Genomic DNA, 26037 nt, shown 5'->3' with positions numbered 1-26037 from the left:
AGATTTTAATTATTGTTGCAGTTTTAAAAATGTTTTTGTTTGCTTTCTGCCTCCTGTATCACATTCACTTCCATCATTCCATCATTCTTTTCTGATCTTCATTTTGCTTTTGACATTGAATTAAATATAATTGCCTGGACTTTGTGTTTTAAATAATGTAGCTATGAGAGCGAATTGTTATGAAGTTAATTTTACAGCAACTTCTGGCATTTACACATGCACAGGTAAACATAGAATCAGGAAACTGCTGGCTGAGTTGCCATGCTACAAGTTTCCCTAATATCTTGTCAAGGAACTCAGTATTCACAGAATCACAGAATTGTTACGGTGCAGAAGGAAGTCATTTGGCCCATCATGTCTGCACCCGCTCTCCAAACCAGCATCATGACTCATTGCCATTCCCCAGCGTTTTCCCAGCCCCCCTGCACATTGTTTCCATTCAAATAATCTAATGCCCTCTTGAATGCCTGAATTGAAGCTGCCTCCACTACACTTCCAGGCAGTGCATTCCAGACCCAAACCACTGGCTGTGTGAAAAAGTGTTTTTCTCATATCTCACACAATTGCATTAAAACGTGTTTTCTTTAATTTACTTTTTCTTTCAGCCTATTATTTTTCTCAACCTTACCTCTCCCCACCCACCCCTTTATTTTGTTTTTCTGTACACTATTTTACATTGAACTACCTCAATCTAACTTTTACTTTTGCGTGACTCTGCGTGACTCGGTATGCATTTTTCTACCTGGAGACGAGCCGTTGTTTGCCCAGTTCGGACAGGTCCTATAATCCGTGCAAAGTGCTGTTTCGACCCTTTAATTGTCTCAAATGGAAGCGTAAATGTCCAGAGAGTCTGTGAGATGTTCGCCACTGACCGCAAAATTTGGGCATCATTGTACAAATTGTCTAATCAGCTGACGGGCAGACAATTCTTAATACTGGCAAACTCCCCCGCTCCCACCATCCCCCATTTATTTATTTTTGGTGCCCTCCTACAGCTAATGTTTTTAACCGCCCACCCCTGTTTTTGCTAACTCCAGGCTATTGTTATTCTGCACACTCCCATCTAAAGTGCAGCTGATACAACAAAGAGGGGGGATTGTCCCTGCTCAATGCTCGGGGCTGACCGACCTGCTCCCCTTCACCGCTTGTCTCAGGAAGTAACTCGACAGATTTGACAAGTCAGACCGCTGGGGCCGGAGAGAAATCTAGACAAACCGGTGCTTATCGGTTGGATATGATTACTGTCCAGATTGGTCCCAGTACTTTGAGGCGGTGTTCCCTGTTTCCCGCATCTTTAAGGGACACTTGAGTGGCGCGCGCGCGCCGAGAGTTTCCAGTCTTCAGCAATGTCTCTCTGCTCCTGCTGCTGCCCTGCGGACGCCGATGTCATCCAAGGCGAGGTCAGTGTACACATTTGGGGAAACAAAAATTTCCATTCCAGTTTAATGGACAGCCGGGGGGACAGGACAATTAATAGTGAGGAGTCAGGGTTGCCTTTACCTTCATTGTACACAGACTGGCAGTCAGTCCTCACTCTCCACATCGCATTGAGGGAACTTTTAACTTCACATTTCACTTGTGTGCCAACATTTGACCTTAGAATTGATGCAAATCGCAGATTTTGGTGGAAGAATTTCCCTTCACTGGAGTATAACATTTGGTTCCCCCTCTATTTCTATTTGAAGGTTGTGTATACAGTTAAATTTAGCTTAAACATTGTTTATTAATACAGATTTAACTATTTACTATCTTAGATTGTCTCCAATTACAGGCTCTTTTTGGATGTCAGGCGAAATGTCAAACTTTGATTTGGTAGCTCCATCGACTGTACTCCACCTCGGCGACCTTCCTTTCCTCCCGGCCGCCAATCGTGTACAGATCCCTCTGCTTAGCTACAGTGAGGGGCTGGGTGGTGGTGGTGGAGGTGCGCGGGCGGGTGAAAGAAAACAACAGCGTTAGACAGTCCGGCTCATGCACCCCCGGGGGTGGGTAGCTGACGACCTCAGTGGCCCGGGCACCTGGCCATGGTGGCCGGTATGGGTACCGGTGCATGTGGTGCAGAGTGGTGGTTTACCCACCCTCTGGGTGGGGGGGATGTCGGGTTACGGGTGTGTGGGATGGGGGGTCGGTGCCAGGGGCACAGTGTTGCCTACTCACTGAGGAGGTTGTGCAGTTTTGTTTGGCACTGCTGGCCGGTCGGACGACGTTGCCCACGGCGCTCACAGTCTCTGCAACCTGCACCCAGGCACGGTGAATGGCGGCGGCTGACAGCCTCTTCCCGGGCCAGGGTACAGGGTCATCCTCTTCTCCCCCACCACATGAAGGAGGGTCTCCAGTTTGGTATCCGTTAAACTTGGGGCTGCTCTCCTTGTTGCCATCTTGTTGGCTGGGATGGTGTGTGTGGGGAGTGAAGTGTGTATACGCGGCTGCAGCTTGTCAGCCTCCTTAGTGTCAATCGCGAAACCGGCAAATCTGGCACCATTTCTCTTTAGAATCGATCGTGTTCCACATGGCTCGGTTGTTAGCCCCTTAACAGTCGTGGAATCGGTCCAGGTCTGGCGCCACTCTTTTGCTGTTGAGAAAGTCCACCACTTCGGCATTGGTGTCAATGCTTGGGGTGCGATTCTCTTGCCGCGTTGCGCTCAAGTGAGAGCACAACATGGCCAGAGAATCCCGGGAGAGGCTTCCAGCTGATCTCCCGACAGGCTCTGCACCTCGCTAGACTCACCGAAGTCCTGCGAGATGTTGGAGTTGGAACTCCGCCCAAAATGGGTGGGACAGAATGACGCTCACGGACGTAGGTTGTAAACCTATTTGCGACCTACCTGCCTGGGATCCACCAGCCTCCGTCAATTCTCCGGCCTCCACAGAGAGGCTGCAGATGGGTGCCGATTGGTGCTGGCCCACACAAACATGGACCAGGCGGAATGGCACCCGGGGGGAGAGTCCTGGGCCATTGGAGACCCTGTGGTGGTCAGGGTAAGTGCAGGGTGGCCTGGTCCTCCCCCTGGAACGTGGGCATCTTGGCAATGCCCAGCTGGCACCTTGGCACTGCCACCCTGGCACTGCCAAGGAGCCCAGGTGACACTGCCAAGCTGGCAGGAGAACTGCCTGGGTGCCAGAGTGGCAGTGCGAGGGTGTCTGAGTGCTAAGGGCTAGAGGCTAAGGGTGGTACATGCCCATGAATGAGGGTGGAGGGGGGGTTAAGGGTGGGAGAGTGCAGGGCAGGTAAGTAGGGGCCTCTGGGAGGGTGGGGGTCTTGGAACGGAGGGTCTGCTGTCAGGTGGCTTGGGGAGGGCGAGCTTGAAAAGGAAGGCTTCCAGGGACTCCATAACAGGGTGTCCTCACTTTGGGGGTTTAGGGTAGTGTCCTTGTGTGTGTGTGTGTGTGTGGGGGGGGGGGGGTCAAGCTCACTTCGAGATTGGGGCACCCTTTCAAAATGGCTGCCCGATTTCTGATCTCAGCTCCCCTTTGCTAAAATAATTTTAAGTGTGGGCTAAACCAGTGAGAAACTCCCCAAGGCCCACAAAAGTGACTAAGTGTCATTGAATAGCGGTGGGGAACTCACTGGCAGAGCCAGCGGGAAACTCCCTGAAAAACCCACCACAAATTAACTTAGAAATGTTTGGGGAGAATCGAGCTCTTAGTCTCAGAAACAGAGAAACCCGCCCCTGATTTAGTGGCCAAGAGTGGAGATTTGCACCTTTGTCAAAAAAAAACAGGGAGGCGTGTTTATCAGCATCACTCAGGTGGGGCCACATGTAGCCGGCAAACCTGGCTTCAGAGAGATATCAATCTCAAAGCGCAGTTACAGCCCACCCCCCAACCCCCGGGACCCCGGGCAGACAAGGGGAAGAGCCACAACCTTTGAAATCAGCCAGCCACCCTCCTCCCACCAACACTCAATGGTTGTGTCACCTCTCCCAAATCATGCAGAGGACAGGGTGATCCGTCCTCACCCCCGCTCCCATTCCCAACATTGGGGCAGCTCCCATTCTCAGAGTCTGCCTCCCCACCCCCGCCATGCAAGCACAGACACATTCTACCATCACCCTTGCCATTTAATGGGAACTTGCCCTATGGGGTTCCCAGGATGCCCTGTCCTTTACCTTGCCCTGCCAACCTGGCAGTGCTCCCTGCCAGTGCCAACCTGCCGATGCCAAGGCCATGTCCCTCACCACCCAGGGCTATATTCACCTCTGTGCCCTCGGTGTGGTCATCATGACTGATTTCCATTTTTAGAAACAAGCAGTGATTCCCGATGGTATTATCTCTCGCCAGTGGGGAAGATCTAGTGACACTGGAAGCAACAGCGTTAAGCCATTTGCTGATATATAAATCCGTTCAAATTCATGGTAATTAAGTGCATGCACAATTGTGTTGCTGTGGGGGCGGGGGGGAGATCTCAATGGTGATCTCACCACCCCAAATCTCGTTGTGGCCTCTCTGGAGAGCTAGTGGCCATACTGGAATTTGCGGCCATGGTGAACGGGCCCTGTAAATTGCAGTCAGTAAGTATAAATATGGTAAATATTTGCCTTTATTCTTTGCAGCGAGAGCCCATGATGATTCCACAGTCTGCACGACAATTGCGACGACCAACAGAAGGTTTGTTTTGTTAATGACACCTTATTTGTGTTGCTCGGCTTTCTTCTTTTCTCTTACCCTCCCCTCAGTTACTAAATAATGGGAGAGATTTTCACAGCCCCAGCGGCGTGTTTCTCGGTGCCGGGAGGCACCCACCACTGGACTCCGGCCGAATCTTCCGGTCCTGCCACTATCAATGGGATTTCCCATTAAATCCACCCTCTGCCGCTGAGAAATCTGTGGCGGGGATTCGCTGTCAGTGGGACTGGAAGATCCCGCTGGCAAGTATGGCTGGAAAATCCCCTTTCAATGTGTATTACTATTTAGTAAACCAGTCAACAGGCAGGTGTCACATTCTCATTCCTCACTTCTCAATATTATTCTTTTTTTCTTTCCTCCTAAATCCAAATAAATAATAATTAACTCGCTGAACATCCATGTTAGGCTTGCAGAATCTTTATTATTTTGGGTTTCTCAGCAATTTAGCTTAGAACCTTTAAATACAATGGCACGGATTTTGTGCTGAAGTAACGTTGATGCCATCAGTACGCACCATTATTCTGGAGTAATTTGCACAGCCACTTCCAGTGTCTGCACTCATACAATTAAACACACAATTGCAGAAGTTACTGCCTTAATTGCTCTGCACCATCACAAGGTTTTTACACAAGCACCTGGGGACTGATTTAGCTCAGTTGGTTGAACAGCTGGTTCATGACGCAGAGCAACACAAACAGCATGGGTTCAATTCCTGTACCTGCTGAGGTTATTCATGAACGCCTGCCTTCTCAACCTTGCTCCTCGCCTGAGGTGTGGTGATCACCACCAATCAGCTTTCAGGTTAAATCACCACCAGTCAGCTCTCCCCCTCAAAGGGGAGAGTGTCATCTGGGGCTACGGTGACTTTACACTGGTACCTTGACAAGAGACCTGGCATTGAAATAGATAAAGGTGTGAAGTTGCACTACTTGCCCACTGTTCCTAGGCCCTCGTGTGTGGGCCTGCAACTTGTGGCTCTGGAACCACAAGTGGCTCATGAACAGATCATTTGCATCTTTCAACCTTTTTCAGTTGAACCCTATTAACACAAAGAACAAGAAAATCAAGAATCATGTTCTTGTGATGGGGATAGAAAGTTGATAATTATGTTGCACTTATTTTGAGTAATTATTTTGATGAGAAACATCATTGTGCTCTAAATAAACCTGTTCAAGTGTTGTAGCTATACCATGGTTCTAGATAATGCCTTTGATTCGAGGAACAGAGGTTATGGTTGTGACCGTTATTGGGCAGGATTTTATGGCCCTTCCCACCAGCAGGATACATAGATACATAGAAGACAGGAGCAGGAGGAGGCCTTTTGGCCCTTCGACCCTGCTCCGCCATTCATCACGATCATGGCTGATCATCCAACTCAATAGCCTAATCCTGCTTTCTCCCCATAGCCTTTGATCCCATTCTCCCCAAGTGCTATATCCAGCCACCTCTTGAATATATTCAAAGTTTTAGCATCAACTACTTCCTGTGGTAATGAATTCCACATGCTCACCACTCTGTGTGAAGAAATGTCTCCTTATCTCTGTCCGAAATGGTTTACTCTGAATCCTCAGGTTGTGACCCCTGGTTCTGGACACACCCATCATTGGTAACATCTTCCCTGCATCTACCCTGTCTAGTCCTGTTAGAATTTTATAAGTCTCTATGAGATCCCCCCTCATTCTTCTGAACTCCAGCTAGAACAATCGCAACCTAGTCAATCTCTCCTCATATGACAGTCCCGTCATCCCTAGAATCAGTCTGGTAAACCTTCCCTGCACTCCCTCGAGAGCCAGAACATCCTTCCTCAGAGAAGGAGACCAAAACTGCACACAATACTCCAAGTGCGGCCTCACCAAGGCCCTGTACAATTGCAGCAACACATCCCTGCTTCTATACTCGAAACCTCTTGCAATGAAGGCCAACATACCATTAGCCTTCTTTATCGCCTGCTGCACCTGCATGCTTACCTTCAGCGAATGGTGCACAAGGACACCCAGGTCCCGCTGCACACTCCACTCTCCCAATCTACAACCATTCAGGTAGCAATCTGCCTTCCCGTTTTTACTTCCAAAATGAATAACCTCACACTTATCCAAATTATACTGCATCTGCCATTGGTTTGCCCACTCGCCCAACCTGTCCAGATCTTGTTGTAGGATCCCTGCATCCTTTCCACAATTCACCCTCCCACCTAATTTGGTATCATCTGCAAACATTGAGATGTTACATTTTGTTCCCTGATCCAAATCATTAATATATATTGTGAATAGCTGGGGTCCCAGCACCGATCCCTGTGGTACCCCACTGGTTACTGCCTGCCAATTTGAAAAGGACCCATTAATCCCTACTCTTTATTTCCTCTCTGCCAACCAGTTTTCTATCCACCGCAATACATTTTCCCCAATCCCATGCGCTTTAATTTTGCACAATAATCTCTTATGCGGGACTTTGTCAAACGCCTTCTGAAAGTCCAAATATACCACATCGACTGGCTCCCCCTTGTCGACTCTACTGGTTACCTCTTCAAAGAATTCCAACAGATTTGTCAAGCATGATTTTCCCTTCATAAATCCATGCTGACTCTGACTGATCCTGCCACTGCTTTCTAAATGTTCCGCTGTGAAGTCCTTGATAATGGATTCAAGCATATTCCCCACTACCGATGTTAGGCTTACTGGTCTATAATTCCCTGCTTTCTCTCTACCTCCCTTTTTGAATATCGGAGTGAAGTGAGCTACCCTCCAATCTGCAGGGACAGTTCCAGAGTCTATAGAATCCCGGAAGATGACCACCAATGCATCCACAATTTCCAGAGCCACCTCCTTAAGCATTCTGGGATGCAGATTCTCAGGCCCTGGGGATTTATCCTCCTTCAATCCCATCAGTTTTCCCAGCACCATTTCTCTACTACTTCCAGTCCCACTGAAGGTGACCCCCCATCCCTGTGGTGACATTCCTGGCAGCAGAGGGTACGAGCCATGCAAAATGACGTAGACATCGGTGGGACTGGAAGATCCACCAGCAGCCAATGGTGAGCCGCCTCGAGTAAACACACTGCAGGGGACTGGAAAATCCCATAATTTATTTCTCATATGGTTGAGATGATAAATTATTCTGAATGTGCTATTCAATTTTTTTTTCATGATGAGAATTGTAATTCTACGAATTTTAAATTAAAGTTGGTTCTGATGATGAATTTGCTGACAACATTACAGTAAAGAAAATCTTCCCCAAAAAAGGACAATTCAGAGTAAGGCCAATTTTAATTTTAGTTTTGTTTCTATGATACATAAATTCAATACATGTATTTGTTATATGTACAAATTATGCATTTTACCAGAGAGACTTGGCAGTTTGCCAAATATTTGGTTTAGTACTGCTGAATTTCTGTCTTGCACATTCCTCTCGTTTTAATTTTAGGTAATTTTATTTTTAAATGGCTTTTAAGAAAGTTTGCTGACCCCTACCCTAATTCCTGGAATCCCCAGTTACATCTTGACCACTGACATGACTACCCGCCGACTCAACCCTCCCTGATGCCACCCGGTCTGACCCCCTCCCCCTTTGCTATAACCCCCCCCACATGCTCCAAATCCTCCAGTTCGACCCCCTTCAGCTCGGACCGCATACCCCTGCCTTCCTCAATGTTACTGCATTTGCTTTTAAAACCTTCAAACAATTTTTAATATAACGTTGTTGCACCATATTAAAAAAATACAAATAGAATCTGAATCAACACAAAATTAAAAGTATAATACTGCTCAACAATTCTCGCCGGGGCAGCACGGTGGCACAGTGGTTAGCACTGCTGCCTCACAGCGCCACCGACCCAGGTTCGACTCCGGCCTTGGGTGACTGTCTGTGTGGAATTTGCACTTTCTCCCCGTGTCTGCGTGGGTTTCCTCCAGATGCTCCAGTTTCCTCCCACAGTCCAAAGATGTTCAGGTTAGGTGAATTGGTCATACTAAAATTGTCCCTTAGTGTCCAAAGATGTGCAGGTTAGGTGGGGTCACAGGAATAGGGCCGAGATAGCTAGGGCGTTCTTTCAGAGGGTCGGTACAGACTCGATGGGCCAAATGGCCTCTTTCTGCACTGTAGGAATTCTATGGGAGTCTGTGGTTTATCTAATGTTAAGGTATGTTTGTCACAGCCTGTTTTAATTTTAAGGGTAAGCCTTAAATTATGGTGCAAAGTGCTAGTCATTCTTGCTGAAGGTTTAATTTTCTACACAAGTGGCAAACGGTTCATAATATACAACACTATGCAACAGCCCGAGCACCTTTCAAATGACAGGCCTCTTCCAGAATGCTCCTACTGAGGGTTAGACTGCAAGTTGCCTCATTATATTTTTATTTGATTGGCAATTTGTTTTGAAGCAGGAAACTAACTTTGAAGTTATTAAAAACACCTTGGGTTGCTTTTTGTGCTCAAGATAGATGCAAGTAGTCTAAGTTGGTATTTCACTTGTCCCTGCTGTGACGTTATGTATAGTGTCTAGCGCATTAAGGGTTAATGTAATAATCTAGCCGACTGCTAGATGGAGCTGGGGAGCAGACCTATAAAAAGGCATGCCCCTCAGACTTCTGGGAGAATGTAGAGAAGGTGGGAGAAGGCTAGAGAGAATAGGAGCAAAGCAGAGAACAATTTAAGACCGTGTGCATGAGATAGGTGCTAGTATAGTGTAGATTGTAGTTTTGTTATAATATTGCGTTTTTAGGAATAGTGATCGAACTGTATAAAAAGCAATGTAATAAATTTTAGCTTTGGTTATTTGACTTAGCTCTTTGTGGTCTTTGTGTACACTACAAATCCATCCTGACTTCAGCAACACAAAGAACAGCACATGGTATCAGCGAGTGATTCTTAAAAGCATAGCAAATAGTTTAGCTAGTGAGATTAGTTTAAAAGACAAAAAGAAGAACCATCACACTACTAACCAGATCTCGTAGTCAGCACCGAGCTCCAGCTTGTAAGATGGAAGGTCTGCAAAAGTTCAGGCACTTCAAGACAACTAGTAAACTCGATCTAAATTGGTAAACTTTCAAACAACAGTTTGAATTATATTTATCTGCCTCCGCGCTAGAATCAGCTCCTGACCAGCGTAAAATTGCGCTTCTCCTTACTTTAGCTGGACCGCTAGCAATCAAATTGTATAATTCTTTCCAATTTGAAGACAGTGATGATAAAAACAAATTTGAGCTGGTAATTAAAATATTCGACATCTATTGTAAACCCAAGTAAATGAAACTTATGAGCGCTACATATTTAAGAAAAGGATGCAGCTACATGGCTAATAAGTAATGGACTAAATTTTGGCTTTGTTTACTTGACTTAGCTCTCTGTGGTCTTTGTGTACACTACGAATCCATCCTGAGTATTAGCAACACAAAGAACACCACACCTGCTAACTCAGTCTGCTCAACAATAACATAAAACAATTGCTACTTTGTGCTCTTGTGACAGAGATAGCACAACTCGAGTAATATCTCTCGTTCTGGACATTTGGATGCAAAGGCTTTAGAGAAGTCGCAAAAAAGATTTACAAAAATGGATTCAGGGACAAGGTACTTTGGTGCCTCAGTAGATTGGAGAGGTTCGGGTGGTTCCCCTTAGAGAAGAGACGATTGAGAGAAGATTTGTTAGAGAGTTTCAAAATCATAAGGTGTCCAGGCAGAAAGATAGAGAGAAACTGTTCTCATTGGCTGAAGGGTCAATGTCTGGAGGCTCACGATGATTGGCAAAAAAAACAATGGTGACACAGCAAACATTAGGATCCGAAATGCACTATCTGAGATTGTGGTGAAGGCAGATTCAATCATGGCTTTCAAAAGTCAGTGAGATAATTATCTAAATGGAAAGAAATTGCAGGGCTAGGAGGAAAAGGGGAGGGAGTGGGACTAGCTTAGATGCATTTACAGAGAGCTGCCATGAGCATGATGGGTTAAAAGGCCTCCTGCTGTGCTATAATCATTCTACGAGCCATTCCACGTGGAATATGGAAATACCATTAAATGTAACAGTGTTAAATGGGTTAAGCAGTTCTAATGATGCTAACTATGATTATGCTTGTAATAGAATAGGAGCGTTGTACTCTTACTTAACTTCTGTATTGTGGTGAATATTGGAGAGGATATCACAGGACCGTAAGATATTTCTGCAGTTCTGATATTTTTGTTTGTTGTGGAAAATTGAAAACAAGAGATCTTGATTTTGTATAAATATATACATTTTTATATTAACTAACAAAAATTATTTTACAGTTATGTCAATGAAGGATGGGGGAATTGCTGCAAAGATTGTAAATGTGGCTAATCTTGACCAGTGTTTTGCCAATATTGTGGACACATTCAATCATCAACATAGGAATTACATAACTCTGTGTGAGTCCGCAAGACTGTTAAAAGAATGTTGTCAGTGCAACACGCTCACAGATTGTTTTCGGAGACTTCAACATGAACCTAGTAAGTATTTGGACAGAGGGAGAAGTGGGCATGGGGTTTCTGTCCACCACCAGCAACATGCCTGGATTTCTTAGATTGGCTATAAGCATAAAGATTTCTTAATGTCTGCTTCTGTGAAGGATTCCAAATATTAAGCTTGTAACTAAAATACTTTAAAAACTTTAGGCTACAATTGTATAGCATATGTTTTGTCTCTTTGCAGATGCTGAAAGATTTGTTCCTTGAATTTAGCATTTTTTGTGTTTGGTTCGAGCCCCAGCAGGCCCTGCATCATTTGGCCCTGCCATCCCTGGTGGTTGCCCAGGGTCTGCATCACAGTGCCGACGGCCTCAGCGATGCTCCTTAGTGATTGGGCTATGCTCTGCAGTGCCTCAGCCATGCCCAATTGAGAGCGGGACATGTCCCGCAGGACTTCATCAAGGTTGGCCTGGTACTGGGTGGCATCCCCCAGCAAGTTGGACATTCTGCTGAGGCTCTCGGCTATGGCTGTCACTGACTGCACACCTTCACTCATAGTGCCAATGTCTTGCAACAGGCTCTCCACTGCGGTTGCCACCCTAGCAGTGTTGGCCTCAGTGCCACGCATTGCTGGCACCATCTCCTGCATCCCGAGCCTCTGCGACTCCTCTAAGCGGATATGGGTCTGCTGGAGTGATGCTTACATCTCCCTCTGAATGCCCAGGTTGGTCCCTATTATCTCCATCTGCTCCGGGTAACTCTGTACCACAGGCTCAGCATCAGGCTGGGACCCAGTTGGGTCCTGGGATCCTGAAGACCTCCAACAGCTGTCTTGTCTGGGGGGTTTCCTGCCTCCACCTGTGATGCTGACCAGATTGTCCCCCAGAAGCCTGTCTACTAACATTCCTCACTGAAATGTGTCTAATTGTGCTGGTAGGGGGTGGGGGTGATAGCTGTTTTGCGACCACGGTTGCATCCTCGGAGCTCTCCTCCAAGGTGTTCTCCGTGAATCAGGAGAGGGTGCCGCCTGGGATGGGTCGGGCTGTTGGCTGGAGGACTTGCGGGAGAATGGACATGTGGTCAGTGGGAGGGATGGGTCAGTCAGTAAGGCAATTACAACTCACGTTTGACAGGTCCTCCTGATGGAGCCCGGTGGTTTCTCACCTCTGTGGCATCCGCCAGCCTTCGCTTGGCTACCGATCTTCCCTCGGCCACCCCAGTCACCTCCAGGGTCCATTTCTCGTAGGAGGGGAGCATTCTTATGTCTGGCGCCCCACCACCAGCCTGGGCCCTCTCCCGACAATTATGGAAGAGCTTTTCCTGAGGAGACACAGAGGGGGCAGCTTTAGCCACACGCATGATTCACAGTGGTGGGAGATAGAGGTGTGAGGGAGGGTAGTTGTGGGGTGCATGCTCCCATTGTGGGGCGGGAGGGGTGGGCATCGGTGTCCATCACTGGAGGCCAATCCTCCTGGTCATACTTCCCGAGCTGGCAACTGCTGCCACCTCATCCCAGGCAGCACTCCTGGCCCCACTGCATCTAGCAGCCTCCCCAGGTCAGTGTCCCTGAATCATGGGGCCGGTCTCCTAGGCGCCATTGTTGCGAGCTGACTGGGGTTGGCAGAGCAAGTGAAGTTTAATTACTGCTCGACCTTGCTGGCGGGGGGTCTGGCGAGCGCGGTCCCGATGAATCGGCTGGCAAGCCTTCATTTGCGGCGAGAAGCCCGTGAGTCTTCGTTAAGTGTGCCAATTAACCTTGAATTGCGTTGCTGGCCTTGCCTGACCGAGCGCAGGGAAGCTCGCGGCAATTCCCGCTCGCTACCACACTGAGACATCTTTCCGGAGAATTGCGTCCAAAGTTTCCAATTCCAAATTAGTTTTCAATCAGAAGAGCTCAAAATCTTTCTGATGTGCTGTAGTTTTGACCACTTTTAAATTTTACCTGACTGACTTTGTACCTCTTTTGGATTTTGATCCTGTGATTGGGCTTGAGGTGTTCTCCACTTCTTACTTGGTCATGCCCATACAGAATATTAATCTCGCATCTAAAAGTCAATGCAACTGGTCGAGCAGTTAGTGGCGAGAAGCCCGTCAGGCCTCGTTAATATGGGTTCGTACAATAAAGGGGCAAATTTCCTCAAGGTGTTCTCCTGTTTATCTGCTGGTTATGCCCTTTTTTCCTAGTAGTTTCTATGGCACGTCTGATGAAGTTGTGGATAAGTGGAAGAAACCTCAAAGGAATTTGCACAGTAAGCTGCTGAACTCCCCTCTGATATCAGGAAGTGTCACGCATGCAGTACTTAATAAAGACAGGTTTATGAGTAATCTGGAGATTGTGACTCCACACTGTGCTCTCATGCATTTTGTAGTAGCTTGCAAAGAGTTGCATGATGTGACACCAAACCTAAAAATGGAACAATATAAATGATTGTAAAAGGGCTGTGGGGGTGAGCTCGGCCCAATTTCCCAAGTGATGACTGCAAAACTCGCATTATAACACTGTTCAGCTCACTTTAATAGCCTTGTTATTCCGTAGCGTTCTTTTCAGTTCTCTGACCGAAGGTAGGTCTTGCCGATTATTCACTGATCACAGCAATGTGCCAAGAGATTTTACTATGGGTATAGTGCTGAGGCAGGCCCTGAGTCTTTCCTTAGATTTAATTATTTTTTCCTGATGAAAAGTCACAACCTGAAACATTAACTCTGTTTCTCTCTCCAGAGATGCTACGAAATCTCCTTAAATTTCCAGAATTTTAATTTTTATCGAAGATTTAATTGCAGTTGTGAATTTTAAGAAAAAACATTAATGTTGGAAATCTACAATAAAAACAGAATTCTGCAAATGTCCGGGTTAGTCAGCAACTAAAAAAGAAAAAGGATCAAATTTTGCTGTGATCCTTTTGATCAAGGTAGTACTTCCTTCCAAGGAGAATACAATTGACCTCAAAGCTTTTCAGGACACAATCACAGTGTATCGAAGCTTGAGGGTTCGATCTGACCCAAAAAACCATATAGTTTGTTCTGGGTGGGATTAGAGGGTCATTCCTAGCACTTGTAGCACCAGGAACAACCCTGCTATCTAACAGCACTCTGGGGTTTTTGTGAGCCTCAACGGGGATTTCTCCGTCGAGGCCGCACTCAGCTACATTTCCTGCACTATGGAGCTCCAACGAGCGGAGCTCCTCACGGTAGGAAGAGATTGAGAAATAGCACCCCAATCTCTTGACCCCCCCTCCCTCCGACGTGACCCTTGAACCCCCCAGCACCCCAGCCCATCTGTTGGGGGTCCTCGAGTCCCCATGTAACCCACCTCACACAGACAGGGCACCACCAGGCTCGATCCCAGGCATGGGCAAAATGCCATGTGGCACTGCCAGGGTGTCCAGATGGCACCAGCATGCCAGCATACCAGCCTGCCCAGATACCAGCCACCCAGGGGCCTCTGATCGCCTGGGAGACTCTCCCAAGTGTTGTTCCACCTGGTCCCTGTTTGTGGGGGCCAGTGCTAAATGGCGTCTTGTTGGGGTCTCCTCGGCGAGGCTGGTAGATCCCGAGAGCTAGTTCAATCTGGCATTGGCAGAGGTAAGTGAAAACTCACTTACCTCTGCAGGTCTGGGTCCTTCCCATTGTGGGTGGGATCCAGATCGCAATATCTCACAAGATCTCATTAGATCTCGGAAGGTGTAACGACTGTCGGGAATCCCAGGGGAGTCCTCTTCCGGGATCTACCGGCCGGGTCCTGTCTCGATTCCAACGGGACATGGCCGATAAATCCTGAGTTTGCAAAGTCAATGGAGGTCTGTCAATTTGTATGGGATATGTTGATGCCTTCCCTCCATCCCTATGCATCTCAAATAATATATGAAGCCACACCACAAACTTTGTTGGTGTTATGCGGTTTCAGCTTAACCAATATTAAATTTGTGTACTGCAAATTAGGTGCTAATGCCTAAACTGGCAGTTCTAGAGGATCCCAAACTCCCACTCCACTTAGCTAAAGTATTTGGGTTACACTCATGCTGTTACTGTAGCATCAGTTCAAAGTGAAACCACTTTGTATTAATGCTATTGTACAAGCAGAAAATTAAGAAGAAATACTTGCATTTGTAGATGCACCTTTCATGACCACAGGAGATCCTATAGTATTTTACAGCCAATGAAGTACTTTTGAAATGTTGCCATTGTTCTAATGTAGGAAATGTTGCATCCTTATTTCCTTCTGAACATTGGTGTAATCAAGACCAGAAATTCAATTATCATGTATGTAATAACCCTCACGAGACCCACGGTGATACCCCAATTGATCTCCCCGTGGGACTCATTGAATACGAGCTCCCCCGCTAGTGGGCAGAGGGCCATCAGCTGGGGCTCATAAAAATTACCTGATAAAAGCCGGCCTGGACTGGGACCGGCTGTTCAGTATTCCTGGATTGTAAGCCGAGTTGCGGTCTTTGCTTTTGTTGCCAAATTACAGTGCTTTTGGATTTACCTTCTTGGGATTCTTGAGTTTTTATAATGTAGGTTCAAATATGGCATGTGATATGTCGTCTGAATCTGCATTGGATGTGGATTATCACTGTATTTATCAGCCTGGCCTGTAGTTATCCCATCTATAACTGACATTAGGTCCACTATTTGTGTAAATCAGGTGCCTTATGCTTGTGTGAGACCCTTTGCCAGACTGGTTCACAATTGAGTGCAAGCTGCAGTCGGATTTCATGGGTGTACAGAAGTCGAAACAGAGGTCCTCAAACGGACACCTGGAGGCTGCCAGCAACAAAACAGAAGTACAAAATGTTGTTTTTGTTTGAATGTAGAACCAAGAAAAGCAGGAGTGTTCCTCTTGTTCCACATTAGAACTGGAGGCGCTGATGACATGCATGCGCTTCCTTTAGGTCCTTGCCCAGCATCTTGGCTGGACAATCTTTTTTCTCGCTCTGCGCCAACACACTGCCTCTGAGGTGACAACTGGCACCTGCAGCTCCTCGGTAACATACAAATAAGGCCGGCAAACCACTTTGCCCTAGCGCTTCCTCTTGTCTCTTTTGGTAGCTTGTTCTGCACCTGGATTGCATCCTGTTCTGGACAAAAATGCAGTTTCTAGATCAAATATCTAATAATCGGCTTCACATATTGCTGGATTCACGTTGATAAAATCGTCTACGGATTAAATTTCTGTGAGGGATCTTTTGTCCGTCTACTCCAACTTGTCTACTCTGCGTGTTTCCAAACCAGAAACCCTGGATGAACAGGGATATCCATGCTTGCTGAAGTCTAGGTCTGAGACGTTCAAGTCAGGTGACCCTGACCTATACAAGAAAGCCAGATATGATCGAAGGAGATCCATCAAAAATGCCAAAAGACAGTACCGGACCAAGCTCAAGTCCCAGGCTAGCCACACGGACCCCCGCCGACTGTGGCAAGGTCTGCAAGACATAACGGGCTACAAGATGAAGGCATGTAAAATCACCAGCTCCAATGCTCCCCTCCCTGATGAGCTCAATGCATTCTATGCACTCTTTGAACAAGAGGTCAGCAAGAGCATGCCCTCCACCCTAGAAGCCTCGGATGAACTTGTAACTGAGTTCACCATTGCAGATGTCAGAGCAGCCTTCTCGAAGGTCAACCCACGGAAAGCCACTGGCCTGGATGGGGTACCCGGACAAACATTTAGGTCTTGCGCAGATCAGCTGGCATGTGTATTTGCAGACATCTTCAATCTCTCTTTACAACAATCTGAGGTCCCTATCTGCTTCAAGAAGATGACCATCATCCCTGTCCCAAAGAAAAGCCAAGCAGCGTGCCTTAATGACTATCGTCCAGAGGCTCTGACATCCATCATTATGAAGTGCTTTGAAAAGTTAGTCACGGCATGTATCAACTTCAGCCTCTCGGATTCATAGAATTATAGAATCATAAAATTTACAGTGAGAAGGAGGCCATTTGGCCCACTGAGTCTGCAACGGTCCTTGGAAAGAGCACACCATATAATCCCACACTTCCATCCTATCCCCGTAACCCCACCTAACCTTTTTGGACACTAAGGGCAATTTAGCATGGCCAATCCACCTAGTCTGCAGATCTTTGGACTGTGGTAGGAAACCGGAGCACCCGGAGGAAACCCATGCAGACACGGGAGGAAAGTGCAACTTCTCGACTTGGAAATCCTCCTTGATTAGAGATCAAATTGTTTCTGGATTGCATGATACTAAGGTGTGAGTGTGTCTTATACGAGAAAATGAGCTCCAATTAGAAGATGCCATAAAAATTTGCCATGCTAGTGAACTAGCAGCACAACATGTTAGTACGTTATTGCAAGAACTTTTGGCGCAAATAATGCAAGTGATGCATTGGTGTTGTGAAGCACTTAAAAAATAAATGTGGTCTCAACAGCCATTCTAAAGGTCTGAATATACAGCCATTGCATGTAAATGATGTGGTTACAAGCACCTACCAAGGCAATGTCCAGCGTTTGGCAAAATATGCACAAAGTGCAAAGGGAAGAATCTCTTCGCGAAACACTGTCTCTCAACTAAGAAAATTAATGCAGGGCAGTCGATTAACGTGATCAATTTGGTGTCGGATGAAGATATGGCAAATGAAGCCTTACCGAATAAAATGCCGCCCACAAGTATAAGGAGTGCTGAAAGTAATATTGCAGAAGTAACAAGGGACAAATGGACTGTACCTTTGATTATCAATCAATCGCTAATTACTGTTAAATTAGATACTGGTGCAAAGGCAAACCTAATCAGTATAAGTGATTTTAAGACCATGCAGCTAAAGCTGAGAATTCAAAATAAGCCGGTCTTACTTAAAGTATACATTGGTAAGAAGATTGACACCTTGGATATGTGCGAATTAGACGTGCAAGTAAAAAACAAAGTGTACAAGCTGAAGTTCTCAATTGTTGCTGAAGGTCGAGATCATATTGGGTGATGAAGCGTGTGAGGCACTGGGATTGGGGTGAAGAGTCTATAGCACTGACTGTCCACTGAGTACACATAGTGGCTCAGTGGAGTCCACTGTACAGGTCTTTCCGGAAATATTCAAGAGCTTTGGTGTCCTGCCTTTCATATATAAAATACAATTAAGAGAGGATGCTCAAACAGTTGTACATGCTCCTCAAAGAGTTCCAGCACCATTATGTGACCATCTCAAAGCAGAGTTAGATGGGATGACACAACTTAAAGTCATAAGGAAAATAGAAGAGCCTACAGATTGGGTCAACTCAATGGTCTGTGTGAAAAAGAAGAATAACGATCTCTGGATTTTTGTGGATCCCAAGGATTTGGACTCATGCAATGAAAGGGAACATTATCAAATTCCCAAAAGGGAAGAGATCACAAGTGAGATGTCTGGTGTGAAATTTTTTACCAACCTAGATGCATTGCAGGGATTCTGGCAGTTCAAACTTGATGAAGAAAGTACCAGGTTCTGCACATTCAATACTCCTTTTGGCAGATGTTGCTTTCTTCGCATGGCCTTTGGCATTATATCTGCAACCGAGATATTCCATAGAGCTATGGAACATGTCATTGAGGGCATTGAGAGGGTCCAGGTCTATGTCGTGACATTATTGTATGGGGTTCCACCTTAGAGGAACACAATGACAGACTGATCAAGGTCTTACAAAGCATCAGGCGGAATGGGCTAAGGCTCAATAAGTAGTAAATGGGCTACTATTAAGGCAAGAAAGAATTGTGATTCCACAGTCTCTACACAACGATATGCTAAAACTAATTCATGAAGGTCACCTCGGGATTGAGTAGTGCAAACAAAGAGCCAGAGATACTGTGTAGTGGCCTGATATGAACAAGGATATAGAAGACATGATAGAGAAATGTGAAACGTGTCAAAAGTATCAGTCCTGGCAAGCAAAATAATCAATAAACATAGCTGAAATACCATCAATTCCTTGCCAAAAAGTTGGAATTAATTTATTCTACTTCAGTGGCAAGGAATATCTGATAGTCATTGACTATTATTCAAATTTTCCAGAAATAGCCCTTCTGTTAAGCTCCTCGGCAAGTTGCATGATAATGCATACAAAATCAATGTTTGCAAGACATGACATACCTAAAACTGTGATGATTGATAATGGTCCATTTTTCTATTGCAAAGAATGGCAAGAGTTTGCGATACAATATGATTTTGAACACATTACTTTGTGTCCATTATACCCACAATCGAAAGTTAAAGCGGCGAAGGGAGTTCAAATAATAAAGCAGCTATTAAAAAAGGCTTTGGACAGAAAAACTGTATCTAGCTCTACTGAGTTATAGAACTTCACCTTTAAGCTGTGGTTTGTCACCTGCAGAGTTACTGATGAATCGCAAGCTACGTACCACATTGCCATTCCACACAAAGACAAGGCAAAACAAAAAGTTAAGATGTAAGCTGGAATCTCAGAGGCGAAAACAGAAGGCATCTACTGTACTCCCTATACACACGACGGTGCGCAAGTTTTAACTCCAACTCATTCTATAAGTTTGCGGATGATACGACTGTGGTGGGTCGTATCTCAAACAACAAAGAATCAGACTACAGAAGGGAGATAAGTCACTTGGTTGCATGGTGTACCGAAAACAACCTCTCTCTAAATTTCGGAAAGACCAAGGAACAGATCATCAACTTCAGGAAGCTTAGCAAGTCCAAGATCATACTCGGTAGTGACAGAACAAGGACAGATTTTGACAAGAAATTGTCGGGCACCATTGAAAACAAAAGAACCTGCTCAAGAACAGCAAGACGATGGTGTTGTGAAGACTTCTATCAGCCTGAACCAACACAAACATTGGAAGAGTCAGACTTGAATATACAGAATGACATATAAAACAGTGACACAACCTTATCAGATACACCAACTGATATTTAAAATAGTAACACAGGTTCACCAAGCATACCAAGGTTGAGAAGATCAACAAGGAAGATAAAGAAACCAGAGCGGCTGAATTTGTGATTGGACAATAAAATTTGTGAATTGTGTAAGAATATAAGAACTAGGCGCAGGAGTAGTCCATCTGGCCCCTCGAGCCTGCTCCGCCATTCAATGAGATCATGGCTGATCTTTTGTGGGCTCAGCTCCACTTTCCCGCCTGAACACCATAACCCTTAATCCCTTTATTCTTCAAAAAACTATCTATCTTTATCTTGAAAACATTTAATGAAGGAGCCTCAACTGCTTCACTGGGCAGGGAATTCCATAGATTCACAACCCTTTGGATGACAAAGTTCTTCCTAAACTCAGTCCTAAATCTACTTCCCCTTACTTTGAGGCTATGCCCCCTAGTTCTGCTTTCACCCGCCAGTGGAAACAACCTGCCCGCATGTATCTATCTATTCCCTTCAGAATTTTATATGTTTCTATAAGATCCGCCCGCATCCTTCTAAATTCCAACGCGTACAGTCCCAGTCTACTCAACCTCTATACATAATCCAACCCCCTCAACTCTGGGATAAACCTAGTGAATCTCCTCTGCACACCCTCCAGCGTCAGTACGTACTTTCTCAGGTAAGGAGACCAAAACTGAACACAATACTCCAGATGTGGCCTCAGTAATGCCTTATACAGTTGCAGCATAACCTCCCTAGTCTTAAACTCCATCCCTCTAGCAATGAAGAACAAAACTCCATTCACCTTCTTAATCACCTGTTGCACCTGTAAAACAACTTTTTGCCACTCATGCACTAGGACACCCAGGTTCCTCTGCACAGCAGAATGTTTTAATATTTTATCATTTAAATAATAATCCCTTTTGCTGTTATTCCTACCAAAATGGACAACCTCACATTTGTCAACATTGTATTCCATCTGCCAGACCCGAGCCCATTCACTTAAACTATCCAAATCCCTCTGAAGACTTCCAGTATCCTCTGCACTTTTTGATTTACCACTCATCTTAGTGTCGTCTGCAAACTTGGACACATTGCACTTGGTCAAAGTGCAGTAAAGTACAGTGTTACTCATTTTATGTGTATTGTTTACAGGAATGATGTGTAGTATGTTTTTAATTCTCAAGGAAAGGGGATGTAATGATATGCCGTAACAGTGGAGAGAACAGTGTATATAACAAAGGTATACGGCCTCCGACCACTAGGTGTTATGCAAGAGGAACAGGACATTGGAACCGGACAAAACCATTCTTGATCAGAGTTACAGGAGCTGTTAGTAGCATGGTTAGAAGCTCCACAGTTTGGTTAGCAATAGTTTAGTCTACCCACAGTTTATTCAACATTAAATAACTGGGGCTGGTTTCTCCACCGTCGGGATGCTCCATTTTGCCGGCAGCCCGGGGGTTTCCCGACGGTGTGGGGTGTGACGGATTTAGGTTATTCCGGACCTGATAATACTTTATTAATAACCTATGCTCTAGGTTAACCCACCAAAAGAGGGAAATCTGTTTTCCTGCCAAGACTCATAATAGATCTCACGAAGGGAGAATGCTTTTCCGGGTCTCAGACAGTTAAACAGGATCTCAGTTATTTTCTGTGGGGAAAGTTCAGATCCGTCACTCATAAATAAATCGTTACCTCTAACGTCGTGGGTCCTTAGTCATTTAGATTTCCTAAATGAGTGTTGTGGATTTTGGACTTTGAGCGTGATTCCACACAGTATAATTTTTTTTTAAAAATGTTTTTATTCTCCATTTTCACATTTTCCTTCAGAATTTACACCCCACCCACAAACAGTAAACGGTAACAAATACAAAATCAATCCCCTTAACAATACCAACAATCCCATCCTCCCACCACCCCAAACAACGGCCCACCTGTCAATATATGCATCCAATAAAACAAACCCTCCCATGGTGGCAACAAATTCCCCCCCAACTTTCCACCCCGGCTAGACCACTCGGACCATGTTCTGCCTGGCTCCGATGGCCGCAGCCCCTCCCCCCATCTCCCGTTCACTGGCCGGCTTAAACCGGCCGGCGTGGAGGCCCCCGCCCGGGTCCCTTTCCCCCTTGCCCGGCCCTAGGAAAGCCCAGAAATACCCTTTGAACACACAAAACCTGCATATCCACCTACACCCCAAAGAATCCTCATTTCGAGTGAAAGTCCCATCACTTACCTTGTCCAAATATATACAACATTGGCTCCTTTAGCCCATACACCCGCACACAGTGAAACAAAAAAATAAGAAAATACAGTCAGTCATGAGGTCACATCGGCACATGGCCATTTCTCAATTTCTCAGTTCTGCCAGTCCTTCTGCCTTCGCAAACTCCTCTGCTGCTTCCGCCGTTCCAAAATAAAAGTCCCTGAACTTGTAAGTCACCCTCAGCTTCGCTGGATATACAATGCCGCATTGCACCTTGCTAATGTACAGTGCCCTCTTCACCCGGTTGAAGGCAGCCCGCCTCCTCGCCAGCTCCACCGTAAAGTCCTGGTATACACGTATACCAGCTCCAGCCCACTGCACCGCCCGCTTCTGCTTGGCCCAGCTCAGGACCTTCTCCTTCACACTGTACCTACGGAAGCACAGAGTCACTACCCTTGGCGGCTCACTTGCCATTGGTACAGGCCTCCACGACCGATGAGCCCGATCCAGTTCCTATCGGGAGGGATCCTCCCCCTCCCCCAATAGTTTCGCCAGCATCACGGCAAAATACTCAATCGGCTTCGGTCCTTCAACTCCTTCGGGCAGCCCCACAATCCTCAAATTCTGTCGCCTGGATCTGTTTTCCAGGTCTTCCATTTTTCCTCGCAGATGGTTGTTAATGTCCATCACCTTCCGCATCTCCTTCCCCATCGAGGCATGTTGTTAACCGTGCTGCAATAATGTCTCCTCCACTTCTTTCAGCACCTCCCCTTGCTCTCGCACCTCCGCCACTGCGTTCGCCACCGCCGTCATCACTGGGGAAATCGCCTCCTCCACCAGCACACTCAAAACCTCTCTCATCTCCTTCCTCATTGTGTCCATGTATCTTGTAAACTGCCTTTCGAATTCCACAGCCATCACCTTAGTTATTTCTTCAGCCGTAAGCAATACAGCCTCCCCTGGTGCTCCAGCGTCCATTTTCCTTGGTGACCCCGCGGTGACCTTTCCACTCCCCGATGGACCTTCAGCTGTTTTCTTTATGGACGATTTTTTGCTTACCCTCGACATTTTTCTTCACTGTACCTTCACTGTTTCATCCTGCTTTTGCTGCCTCCGTGGACCCTGGGACCGGGCTTAAAGCCCCGAAAATGCCGTTCCCGAACGGGAGCCCTCCATTGTGCAGCCGCCTCCCGCCCGCCGTCACCGGATGTCCACACAGTATAATTTTAACCAAAGTATTTTTATGATAAAAAAATACGCCCAATAGATACAGAATTGCAGAGTTAAAAATATAAATCGAATAACAGTCTTCAATAACAGTCTGTTAATACACTAACTATCTCAATGGAATGAGATATCTGAGACATGGAAAATCCTAAAATATCTCCTATCAATTTCTTAATACTTTTCTGAGAAGTTAAACAAAACCATACTTACAACACCCGTGGTTTTGTCTGACAAGACAAGCTTTTAAAAACAGAACTAACTCGCACCCCGAAGGCGGGTCAGCAGGAAAATGTGTTGGTGTAACTTTCTGCTAAGCTGCCTTCTCGTTATATACATGAAATTCCCTTATCGGTCAAGGACGGCGTCTGTCATTTTGTCATTTATAGTTGGTTAATTGCCTATAGCCAAATGGCTAATTGGATGTATTATCATTAATAGATCTTTTAATGGTCGTAGGGTCTGTGTAAATGTCAGGTGTCCTAGGATATATTGGCAAAGGGGGCCCGTATCGAGGCCTGTCTTTTTTCAGTGTTGTCATGTTCTTTAGATACCAAAACAGACACTTTTGTGAGGGTGTTATTCTAAGTGTCAAGAAGTATAGTTAGGGAAAGATTTGTCTATCTGTTTACCTGAAGGATTCCCTGTCCTTATGTTTTGACTATCTATAGGTTCAGGGAGTAATCCCAAAGAATTTTATGGTTTATCAAAAGAACAACCTTTCTTTGTTTGTATTAATGAGTCTTTGGTACCAGCTTCGAGTTTCTCCTATCAGGTGGTAACCTCTACCTGACCTTTAGCTGAAGTGGTTTTATTCCACATTGAATTCGAAAGCTGTTTGTATTAATGCCTTATTTTAAACCGAATTCTGCGGCGAACGTGATATTCATCACAGGGGCTGCTCCACAATGGGAAACCCCATTGACCAGCCGGCGAAATGGTGTATCCCGCCGGCATGCTGAATCAGAAATCTAGCGCGGAGGGACGGAGAATCCAGCCCTTGGTCTTGAACTAGATGTTCTGCCGTACACTGGTTCATTTATTATCATAGTACACAAACATAACAAGGTATATGGGCCAAATGCTGCCAATCGGGACTAGCTTAGTGGTTAAAAACTGGGCGGATGGTCAAGTTGGGCCGAAGGGCTTGTTTCCAAGCTGTAAATATGACTCTATAACTCACTCTGTTTCTGGAACATGTTGGTAGGGCAGTGAAGTGGGTGCAGTGAAATGTGTTGATGCTTACTGTCCATTTTACATTTTTGAAGTTAAAAACATTAAAGGCCTTAATTATGAAAGGATTCAGTGCTTTTTATTCTTCATTTTGTTCAGGTGATTTTACAATCAAGCTAGACATGCAGGGCTACAATTTCTCTCTTTCTGTGCAGCCCAACCAATCAATCCCAAGGCAACTCCTGCTTGCACAGCAGTATACAAAGAAACTGTGTGTTTCCACAAAATCAATTATAGCAGCTGACACTAAACTCCAGGAGATGATCAACTCAATGCTACAGGCCGAAGATAAGCATCTTGAAATGGTGAAGCATGTGAATGATTCCTATCAAGAGCAGACACGATGTTTATCAAATGCTAAAGATAATTTCATGGAAGTAAAGCGAGCAAAAAATCTGTCAAATGTACACAAGGGATTAGCCGATAGAGTACTTAAAGACATAGCAGAACTAGCAGGCATAAAAGTCTGAAAGTTCAGAATTGATACACAATCAGGTCATCTAATACGTTGTGGTTTCATGGCTACAAAAATTGCCGTGGAATTTGGTTATCCATTTGGACTTTGCCTTCTGTTACTATTTTCCATTGTTTTCCTGCCTCCGTAATTTCCTTCATTGAAATGAATACCTGGGTCATCAACATCGATACAAACTGATTGCAAATGATATTGGATTTCTATCTATCCACACATTCCCCCACCCCCGCCTCACTAAAAACAATTCTTTAATTTCCAGCTACAGTATTTCATACCTTGAACACACCGCCGGTGGGAAGTAAATTTTCTTTGGTGAGGTACTGTAAAAGAATGTAAATTTATATCCTTTATCTACAGCTCAAGTGTGCAATGGGTGAAATGCATGAGGATTAAATAACCTCAAGTCAATTGGTTTCACAGATCTCTGTTGTCAGTTTAACAGCCAAGTGTACAAAGTCAGGAATGTTTGGGAATTACAAAAATGTAATTCACTTGGCGTTGGACAAACTTCTGACACCTTTCTAAGAGAACATGATGTAGCATTGACCAGAGCTTCAGGGTACTGCCCGGGCTTGACCCTTACTGCCCCCTGGAGGCTGTAATTACCTGTGTGTCCACGGCGGGTTACCTTGGTCAGATTCCCGTTTGTCAAAAGCTGTTGTAAGCCCCACTGATGTGACCTGGGGGGATTATTTAATGTGGGGTGGGGGTCCCTAATGATATTACAATATATAGTAAGGGGTTCCTAACTGTTATAACCTGCCTGCTTACCATTGGCTGGGGACTAATGACAATCCCACAATCCTGTGGGAGTATGAGCTTCCCCAATGAGGGGGGGCGGAGAAACCATTAGTAAACTCCATGTATAAATAAAGCTGGCCAGTTTGGAACCAGCAGGAAGGAGTGTGCAGCAAGGGAAGTTGCTGCTGCTGTTATATATATATATATATGTTATTGTAAATAAATATTATTACTTTGTATCCTTAAAACTCGTGCTGGATTCTTCGTGGCCCTCA

General features: G+C 45.5%; 1 protein-coding gene across 1 annotated transcript; it reads left to right on the top strand.

The window, feature by feature from the left end:
* The first annotated feature begins 717 nt into the window (after positions 1-717).
* Positions 718-25429, top strand: LOC140425764 (uncharacterized). Its single transcript, XM_072510203.1, has 4 exons — positions 718-1400; positions 4554-4608; positions 10887-11087; positions 24646-25429. Exons 1-4 carry the CDS (start codon positions 1347-1349, stop codon positions 25014-25016), a joined length of 681 nt encoding a protein of 226 aa, XP_072366304.1. The 5' UTR covers positions 718-1346; the 3' UTR covers positions 25017-25429.
* The last annotated feature ends 608 nt before the right edge of the window (positions 25430-26037 follow it).

The sequence above is a fragment of the Scyliorhinus torazame genome, chromosome 6 (assembly GCF_047496885.1).
Source record: "Scyliorhinus torazame isolate Kashiwa2021f chromosome 6, sScyTor2.1, whole genome shotgun sequence".
Lineage (NCBI taxonomy): Eukaryota > Metazoa > Chordata > Chondrichthyes > Carcharhiniformes > Scyliorhinidae > Scyliorhinus > Scyliorhinus torazame.
Note: the sequence above shows the minus strand (reverse complement) of the source record. Positions and strands in the feature narration are given on the sequence as shown.